At 48.1% G+C, this 10425-nt stretch overlaps 1 protein-coding gene across 1 annotated transcript; it reads right to left on the bottom strand.

Moving 5' to 3' along the window:
* Positions 1-1003: 1003 nt before the first annotated feature.
* Positions 1004-6378, bottom strand: LOC119110419 (cyclin-dependent kinase 7). Its single transcript, XM_037234242.1, has 2 exons — positions 6219-6378; positions 1004-2361 (listed from the first exon to the last, which is right to left on the bottom strand). The coding sequence occupies exon 2, from the start codon at positions 2357-2359 to the stop codon at positions 1325-1327; it is 1035 nt and encodes a 344-aa protein (XP_037090137.1). The 5' UTR covers positions 2360-2361; positions 6219-6378; the 3' UTR covers positions 1004-1324.
* Between the last annotated feature and the right edge of the window lie 4047 nt (positions 6379-10425).

Below are 10425 nucleotides of genomic sequence, written 5' to 3'. Positions count from 1 at the left end.
GTGCTGGGGTGGACCAATAATACGGCGTGGGCGGCGCGGGCGGCAAACGCAGCCCTGCTCCGGAGCCAAGTGCGTACGGCCCGGGAAGATGATGCAAGCAGTAAACACTGATATACGACGGGTCGATGCCAAGCCATTTGATGGTGTCCATACCTGGCGCACAGTGGCCCTGCCGCGGCCGCGTCGCGAGACTGCGCTGAATTGGAGGTCATACTGAGACCCAACGAATGGTCTGATATGGAAATGTCGGGGGTGCACATGATTGCATCCCAAATCTGACTTGCACTCTTGCACCCGAATGGGCGAGCTACCTTTACAGAATTCTGGGAACTATGACTTACGACAGCGATGGCGGAGTGCGTATAATCGGGAACCTAGCTTCGGCTGCCTTCTGTTAAAGCACATGCTAATTTAGAATGCAGGCCCTGTTCAAACCAGCGGCCGGCAATAATAGCAAAACTCCGTCGCCTTGTAGTGCCGTAGCCATCGATGAAATATACGGCTCCTGCTTTGATGCACGATAATACATACATTCACCATCGCTAATTATGTTCGTTCTGGCAGTTCCGGAGCTATCCATAAATAGCTGATGGATTGTTGCACCAACCTCCAACCAACACACTGAGCACGGTCTACGTGGGTGATAGATCCTGGCAGTATTGCACAGTAATGTTTGCTATTACGCCGACAATTAATTTATGTAAGTGAAGCGCCAACAGGATTAAAGTGGCGTGGACAAATTGGCCTAATGTCTTCAGACAGCACAGCCCGCACAGGTACAATAAGACAGTGGACTGCAATCCCATGATTTGCGTTTATATGAGTAGTGCCATAGCTGAGTTGACAAAGCATAACATGCACGTCATGTGAGAAACGTGGCTCCCTTGTTAAATGAGAACATGCTAGTGGGAAAGTTCGCCAGCGGTTACTGTGGCAACCATGGCAATCTGCTTTCAGCTACCAAATGACACAAAATCCAGTCATCTGGTGACGGAAAGCTGCATTTCAGACAACTTTTATTGAGGTAGCAAATGCTGAAAACAAATGTTTCCGCCACTGCATATACCTCGACGCATGTTCGTTTAACTTTTTCTAACAACGTACAAACATAACAATTGCCGCTCGCGCGAAAATGGCGGGCGGTGATCACAAAAATAACTTGCTTCTAACTTCCTACCTCTCGAGTCACAGCCTGACGTCCGCACGCGGCCGCCAAGCAAGATACCTCGCTCAAACCAGCCCACAAAACAGCTCACATGACTGACAGAGGCATCCACGCGTGAGATGATGCCTTCAGCACGGTCGCGCTAACACTCGCGCCGCGTTAAAAGATGAGCTTTTTGGCCAAACCGCCAATGCCGGCATCCTCCGCCGACTCCACTATCCGGCGCTTGATGCTGGGCCGCTCCACCTCCTTCTTCTTAGCGGAGATGTCCGGTGGCAGCGGCAGCAGCGGGCCCGGCGTCGGCGCCGGCCGGGCGCTGAAGTACGGCAGCTGCAGCACGCTGGCGCACGTGCCGCGCCGCGCCGGGTCCAGCGCCAGGAGCTGGCGCAGCACGTCCAGCAGCGGGTCCGACGCCGCCGTGAAGATGTCCTGCAGCGGCGTGCCCGGAAACTGCTTGAACTTGACGTAGGAGGGCAGCGAGCTGACGCCCGCCCACGTCTCCTCGTTGGGCGTGCCCATGGCCATGAAGATCTTGGTGAGCTGGTCGAGGTCCGAGTCGCCGGCTAGGAAGGGGATGCGCAGCAGCAGCTCCGCCAGGATGCAGCCCACCGCCCACACGTCCACGCCCGTGCCGTACATCTGCGCGCCGAACAGCAGCTCGGGCGCCCGGTACCAGCGCGTCACCACCTGGTGCGTGTACAGCCGGTTGGGCGAGCCATAATACTTGGCGAGGCCGAAGTCGCCCAGCTTCAGCACGCCGCTACTCGTCACCAGCAGGTTGTTGGGCTTGAGGTCGCGGTGTAGGATCCAGTTCATGTGCAGGTACTCGAGTCCGCGCAGCGTCATCAGCGTGTACGCCTTGACGTCCGACTGCTTCAGCACCAGTGACATGTCCTTGATGATGATTTCTAGGTCGGTGTCCATGAAGTCGAACACCAGCGAGACGTTGGACTTGTGGCCGAAGACGTCCAGCAGGCCGATCACGTTCTCGTGGTGCAGCTCCTGCAGCAGCTTGATCTCCCGCAGCGCCGTGCGGTTGATACCGTCCTCGGCCTCGGCACGGCTGCCCAGCTTAATCTTCTTCACCGCCACGATCTGGCCCGTCTCCTTGTCGCACGCCTTGTAGACGGTGGCGAACTGGCCCTCTCCCAAGAAATCGATCTTCTCATATCGCCTCAGCTTCTCCTCCGACATCCCTGAAACAGGCGGTCCGGTACACCGTCAGGCACCGTGGGCGGTTCGGGGATGCTGATCGGCTGTGTGTCGGCGGTTCAGGACTGCTGATCAGCTGTGTGGGCGGTTCAGGCCTGCTGATCAGTTGTGTGTGGGCGGTTCAGGGCTGCTGATCAGTTATGTGAGGGCGGTTCAGGGCTGCTGATCAGTTGTGTGTGGGTGGTTCAGGGCTGCTGATCAGTTGTGTATGGGCGGTTCAGGGCTGCTGATCTCAGTTATGTGAGGGCGTTTCAGGGCTGCTGATCAGTTGTGTGAGCGGTTCAGGGCTGCTGATCAGTTGTGTGTGGGGGGTTCAGGGCTGCTGATCAGTTATGTGAGGGTGGTTCAGGGCTGCTGATCAGTTGTGTGAGGGCGTTTCAGGGCCGCTGATCAGTTATGTGAGGGCGTTCCAGGGCTGCTGATCAGCTGTGTGGGCGGTTCGGGGCTGCTGATCAGTTGTGTGGGCGGTTCAGGGCTGCTGATCAGTTGTCCTGTCAGCTTAGATCATTAACAAATCAAGGGGGTAACCAAGGCATGACCCCTCAAGACAGTCAGAGCTTCCACATCTGAGTATTTACCTTTAAACATTTAGGAAAGCATTAAGGTCTGGTCTTCGGGTGAAAGGCGAGGCACTTGTCACTTGCATGGCCTCTGAATCCGATACTACGCACACTTCCGTCGGGAGATGTATCACGCATGCTCATGATCGGTGTTCTCAGAAAGCTGTGCATGGTACAGTGTTCACTCATTTTCAGTGTGCAGTCATTCCCCCATCCATACAGCACCAGCAATACAAGTCAATGGAGCATTCCCAAAATAAGCTGCATAGGGAGCACTGCTCATTCATTGGCTCTCAGTGTATGCAGATGGCACAACTCCGTGGTTTCAGGGGCAGCTGTGCCGAACATGACTGTGGCAAGGTCACTGTAGCAGGCGCTTCCCCCATCCACCATAGCCATACAACCCCCCAGATGACGCACAAACCCACTGTGTCTGGTGCCACCAGGATCACTTTGGAGCTGGGGTGATGACAGAACTGATATTCAGCTGCTTCTTTCCATGCCACATCATGGGATTGATGTTTAAAGCTTCCCATGCTGGAAGTGGAGGGAGCTTTGCTTTCTGCTTCTCCCCCTGACCCAATGCCCAAAGCTGTGTTTGCCACTCCCTGTGAAACTGAGAGGGCAAGCAAACCATAACACCACTGACTGGGACACTATACCTCAAAAGTCACATCACACCACTACCCAGGAAGTCAGGGCCTTTCCGAAAGATCACACTCTGGCAGAGACCCAAGCACTGAGTCATCTGGTTGCAACATGACATCTGATATCCTCCACACTCTAAGGAAGGAACAGAAAAGGGAACCACCTGGGCATTATAACAGTGAATAATTGAAATACAATGTCAGACTAAATCCAAAGTTTTAGTTTAATTGTAGGCATGCTGTCCCAATACCCTGGACATAAATTTGCTGCATTTCTAGGAACATGTCAGCTCTATGAGATTGGGCCCAACAGGACCTAAGTCTGAAGTCTTACCAAACACTGGCATGGGGTGAGGTAGAATGAATGTAGAGTGGTTGGAGCATTATGTGATGAGCTTTCAGTGCTGCACCGAAAGCACTCTGCAAAGATCCTACACCTGACTCACATTTCTTTTCCCACATCCTTTCATTCGTTGACCAACAACTTCTATGCAAAATGGTGGCCAAGTTGATAGATTTTGACAGTTTTGGGCTATTGCCTCACAACCAAGAATAAAAGGTAAGAAGTCACTTAGAGTAAAAATTTACTTTGTGAAGACTCACATCCATTTTGAAGATGTAATCAATTCATGCTCAAAAGGAATGTTAGCCCACAACATACTAGCAACACATTTACTTTCCAGCATATGGCCAAAACGAGCCTTAGCACGAGCTCGGTTAGGGGTCAAATTGATCCCCCCGAAGGTTTTTCCAGAATGGTTTTTGAACGGCGCGGCGCAGCCGTGCCACATTTTGCGTGGCTGCAGACAATTGAGTAGCAGATCGCTTAGCATAAAAAAGTTAGATGTACCTTGTAAGGTCACTGACCTATGGCGGGTCAAAGTCAGGCCATGGTTTCAGCAAAGGCAATCTCTAGAGAGTCCTTCAATTTGATCCAATGATGGAGTGTTAGACGAAGCCATACATCTCTGAAATGCTTTCTTAGGCAACACAATGGCTGAATGAGCATATTACATTGACCTAAGGTCAGGTATGAGGGTCACACCAATGTCAAAACCAGCCTGTTTTGTTACTCTAGGGCTTGCTGTATGGGATAGTTTCTGGTGCTCATTTCAAATTTATTGATAGCAGGAACCATATTATACATCATCTATGGACTTTTCAGGGGTCAGAATAGGTCACTGACCCAAAAGGACCCAGGTCAACATTTTGTTTTAGAACTGTACTGCCTAGCGTAATCTTTGTTGCTTAGTCAAATGCAAAACTCAAAGCAATCTTGTATGATGTTTGTCATATTGACCTTCAAAAGGTCAAACAAGGTGACTGAACTTAAATGAGCATGTCAACTTTTCCTTAGAAACAGTTATCTAGGTTCTCAGAGCACTTTGGAGACCAACCCATAACTTGACCTTGTTTGACCTTTTTTGACCCAAAGGTCATTACCTAGGAACCTGAAATTTTGACCTAAGTGAGTTCACATACAGCTCAACACACCCTGTAAATTTTGTGCCCCTAGCTCTCTTAGTTCCTGAGACCTCAGGAGGTTCAAATTGACCCCCCACCCAAATGAAGGCTATCTAGCTGGCCACCCAGGCACATGTTAAGCATTAACACTGATGAACTTATCAGCGTAGAATATCAATACCTAATGCGTGAGTCATAGTATGTATGAACAACAGGAAAAGTGGTATCATAAAAACATGATGCCTTGGAAACATTTGAGCATTATTTGCCCACTGTTAGTGTACATATATAAATATGTATATATATATATATATATATATATATATATATATATATATATATATATATATATATATATATGCTGATATTCTAGACATGATCTTCAACTGGAAATATGATCTGATCATGCTTGACACAAGGCAGCCTTAATAAAGCTTAAGTTCACTTCAGCACATAAATTCTTTAAAATAGACAGTCTAGGCTATTCCCATCTTAGTTGGTGCAACATCACACATCTGAACAGCATGTGTTTGGCATGTTGGATTGCATCACATTTGCCAAATTTGAGATTTATTTAATCCCGGCCAACAGTTTACTGGTCAAAAGCCACATGCCATAATGACACTGGGTGCCATCAAATGGCACTATATTGGTGAGTTCAGTGATTTCTCAGCTCAAAATGTGCTACAAAGAATCACATTTTTTGGGCAAAGGCTTAAAGAATTATCAGTGAGCTACAAATGCCAGTTAACATGCACACCAATCATTCCTTCAAAACATGCTCTCATTCCTGAAAGGAAATATGCACGTTTCCCTGCCGGAACCAGAGTGATATACCAGCAGTGTAGTTTTACAGAAGGAGGTACAGGAGGGCTTACCAATGAAAAATGACCCAAACAACCCCTAATTATGCCACCAAACAGTCTTCTCCCCAGATAAAGCCCAATTCCTTCCTAAAGTTGAGGGGTGGGTGGGTGCTGAAGCTTAAGTTGGGGGTGGACTGAAGTGCCCAAACTGGACAGGAAACTACACTCTTGTGTCATACAGTCATATAACCTAGACTCGTCAGACCCGTTTCAAGGACATCACGAAAATTAAGATTCAACTGCCTTAAGGCGGCACGCGTCCCGGGACCTCATGCTTGCTCTATATAAATTAACTAGAACTTGCCTGGGCTTAAACTCCTCCGCGCACCTCAAATATTTCGGGCTCCACACTTAACAACACCTGGGTACTGATTGCTAGATGTGTGCTTCCCAAAAATGGACCTCACGCATTTCACATTTATCACCGAAACAATACCGCACCAATCTGCATGAATGCCAACCGATTCCACCAAGGTACCGGGGCTATGCCGAGCAACGTGCGAAATATATGAAATTAGTGCCTGGTATTCGTCACAGTCGCGTTCTAAATGAATACCAGCTCGCTCCATATGATTTGGTACCATATTTGAAAATACTTTTATGAGACACAAATACACCATGAAACGCATATCCGGCGTGAATCCCAGCACGGCGCAATATCGTATCATGAATTCCTATGCTAGTGCAATCAACGGCATAAACAGCGATCATATACCATTATTTGTATACGAGAGCGCACCTTGGTGGCATAGTAGGAGTGTGTTTCGTATACCAAAGGATCCTAAAAAAACTGGAAAATATTGGCACAATTTGAAAAGGGATTACGGATGCCGTGAAATTTTTGGAAAAAGACAACATAGCAAATCCTGGCTCAGGAGGAAGGATCTCATGCAAATATGTATGATAAATCACGAGGCAAGCTTGTAAATTCCGAAAGATCACTTCGCCCAAATCAGAACCAGCATCCCAGCTAAATTAGGGGCCATGAAGAATATCAAAAGAAGCTTGGCATCTGGTGAGGTCGCAAGGACGATTCTTGATCCAGCTTCTACCATGGATCATATCCATGCTAGGTCATAATTTAGTGATAAGCAAGGGCGGCCAACTTTGTATCTCTTGGGGTGTATTCTCGCTCCCAAATGTGGAGCTGGTCTCCCCTAATGTTGGGATGGCCCCTGCAATATTGAGCTGGAGAAATACATATAGCTCAAATTGGTGCACTTAAAATTTGGCAAATAGGAAATACGTTTAAAACCTAAATTTATATCTGGATGCGTCCATAAGATATGACACATCGAACAACTAAGCTAGTCGGTTCGAAAGGTTTTGGTACTGTGCTGATGAAATTGGGTGCAGCCACGGCATTTCAGACAGCTGTGAGTGAATGTGAAATTTAAGTGCGCCTTTGCAATGGACCTTGCGCTGTGCACGTCACTGGTCGAGCCATGGATGTCAACATTTACTGTAGACGCGACACAAATACCTACAGCTTTTCGTTTAGACGCACCACCAGGGCGAATCTAAAATCTCGCCAAGGAAGGGGCCATGCTTCACTGTGGTGCCTCACGGAACTTGATGCCCGCCCCATCGCAACAAAATTCCCCGAGATTTCGGTCAGCACATTTTCAGAGTTATTTTCTAATCGAGAAACTTCATCCTCTTTGCATTGTGGAGGGCTAGACGTAGGTACAGATGCATGTACATGGCGTACGTTCAACCAATCGAGAAGCTGATGAATTCGCTCATCAATATTGAAAAAAACGTGATGAATCGAAATTGGCTCATCAATGCCGCCAGATAAGTGAGGCACAGCACGACTCGACTGGCTAGCCACCGTTAACTTACCTGAATGAAACCAGCAGAAAGCTACATCTTGTAGGCAGCTTACCCTGCAGTGAAGGGCTGTGTAAGGGTTTTGAAATGCCTCTGAGCATATATGGCAACACCTGCGTCCCACCCTAGCAGAATGGACGGACAAAGCAGGGAATCGAACTCTACAGTGCATGGTTAAATACAAAATCGATAGCTTGCACCTGCCATTTAAGTCGTAGTGCCACTCAAGTGGTACGTCGCGACCCGAGTATGAAAATGTCGGTGGTGGTGGTGGCAGAGAGCGGCGAAGCTCTCGCAATTAGTTGACGTTTGACGCGATATGCTTTCTTGTAGTAAACTACACGGCCATGTCCATGAAAAATGCGGCATGTTTTGGGTCGCTTACGTGGAAATAATGAAGATTATGTTTCTTGTTCTGAGTGTCATAAAGAGGCAGGGATATTTGCAACAAACTAATCGCTGATGAATGTGATTCGAGCGATGCATAAACAATATGAGTTCCACAGTTTCGAAAGCCAACGGATGTTAGGTAAACTTAATCACCAACGCCTAAGCATTATGATTGCGTTTGAATGTAGACAATCGGCAAGGAAGCGACGACTTCTATCTGTGATGAAACTGAACAAGGGAACGCAACGCACGCCATCGTGCACCCTTCTATTGAGCGCCAGCGGCTTTATGAGCCACATTAGCGCTCAGTGGCCATTGTCGCAGCCGGGGTGCGAACTCAAACAAAAGTGACTTCAGTGGTCTGTTGCCACCTAGGTATATAGTGGTCCCGCTTGTTCACATTTCCATCCGTTGGCTTGTAAAAACCTATAACCATAATTATCAGTTCCATGAATAACACGCTTTTGTGAAGCCAAAGCGGAACCACCTATTTGCGTGCAAGCTTTATATGTACATATTCGGGTGCACATGTGCACCACAGCCGGGAAATTTACTTTGCTGATACTTTAGCATGCTCTCATCGTATCATTGCCGAGCATAATCCACTGTTAGTGTTGTTGCCTTACACAACATATCTTATCAGCGGTAATGGGTTTTAACTGTGAGTATTGTCAAACATAAGGCATATATTGGTGATCGAATTTCTATCAAAAGCATGAAATAAAATTGAGATGCGGGTCAAAGGGGTGGGCGAAGCCCTTTTCTTGGATCCGCTGAGGCATAGGGGCCTGGTGGCACCAGCGGCGCAGCCGGTCAGGTCAAGAGAGAGGCGTCATGGTTAACGAGTCTATGCTAAAGGCAGCAGGGAATCTAGTCCCCAAAGTTCCTAAAAATAAGCCATCGGATTGTGCTGTTTTTCAAGAGACCAGTTTCTTTTTTAATCTTCTAAACTTCCTCCAGGTTTCAGGGAGGGGAGGAACACCCGGGCTGTACCTCCGCGCTCTCCCTAGTTTGCTCAAGTTGAGCAAAAATAAAGACATTTATTTCTGGACATCCAGGAAAATCAAAGCAGCTTTTCCAGGAGCAGGCTGTTTTGAGCACGCTACTTAAGGTAAGCAGAAGCAAAATCTATGAGTTCTTGAAAATTATGCTTCTTTTGCGATTTCATCTCCTCCTCCTTCTCGTCCACCAAGCCGGGCTCACTTCAAGATGGCGGCCTGGATCCGCCCTTGGCCACCGTTGCATCCTTGCAACCCCGCCGCCGGTCGATATGTGCACAGTAGCGATCTTGCAGCAAAGTATGTTTGAGCATATTTCGGTATTCACGATCTTCTGGTGTCATGCATAGCCCATTGTGAAGCCAGTTTCTAACATCGTCACCATACAACCATATGTCTGAATGGTTAACATTTTCTCCATGTAGGCCTACTCGGCCTCGATCGGCTTTTTATTCTTACCGCCAAACTTCTCAAAGCCGAGTGATACGACATTATCAACTTTTCCTGGACAGTACTGTAGCAGGTCCTTACAAAGTTTTGGAGCCCCACCCTTCACGGGTGCGGGCAAGGACTCGCTTTGTTGGGAGCGTGTCAGGACAAATAACTGGCTTTCAGTCTTGTAGTGGCAACTGACCTTACCTATTCAAACCTGATGTGTGACAGAAATGACCCAGTGCGTGAGCATCATAAAGAACCACCCACTATCTTGTGGAGACCGTATTACCATAGGTGGAGGCAGAAGTCACGCAGGAACCGCGATGTCGCGATGAACCTACGCTGTTCGCGGTGCTGAAATCGGTACACGTATGCTTATGTCGTAGCTGTCGGCCTCCTGACAACCGTATGTCCCGTAACAAATGCGCGCATATTGCACAGATGGTTGAAATAAGTGACGAGCGAATTCGAACGGGATCCAGGGAGCGGATTTTGAGATGGCGACTCATATTTCAATGTCTGCAATTTCGGATGGGTTGTGTATTGATACCCAAGTGGCTGTGACATCCCGGTAAATTCCGCACGGTGCGGGGGCGGATGCATCGAGTCGTAGGAGGCCGCTGGGTTCCAAAGCGTGTGAAAGAGCGGCACTTATTATGATATGTATGCTTCTCAATCCCGAACCGAACATCCAATTTGTCCCATTAGCTTCCTTTATCCTGCATCCTCGACCAAGCAGTATTCCCGGAAATGCGTAAAGTGACATCTAGGCGTAAACATCAAGGCATAGATAACAGCTCATCGGTGATTTCCGCATCGCAATGATTCGAAATGTTGCATTATTTCATTAATTCC

The sequence above is a fragment of the Pollicipes pollicipes genome, unplaced genomic scaffold, assembly GCF_011947565.3.
Source record: "Pollicipes pollicipes isolate AB1234 unplaced genomic scaffold, Ppol_2.1 Scaffold_7231;HRSCAF=8579_pilon_pilon_pilon, whole genome shotgun sequence".
Classification (NCBI taxonomy): Eukaryota; Metazoa; Arthropoda; class Thecostraca; order Pollicipedomorpha; family Pollicipedidae; genus Pollicipes; species Pollicipes pollicipes.
The sequence above is the reverse complement of the archived record's forward strand: the minus strand, read 5'-3'. Positions and strand labels throughout refer to the sequence as shown.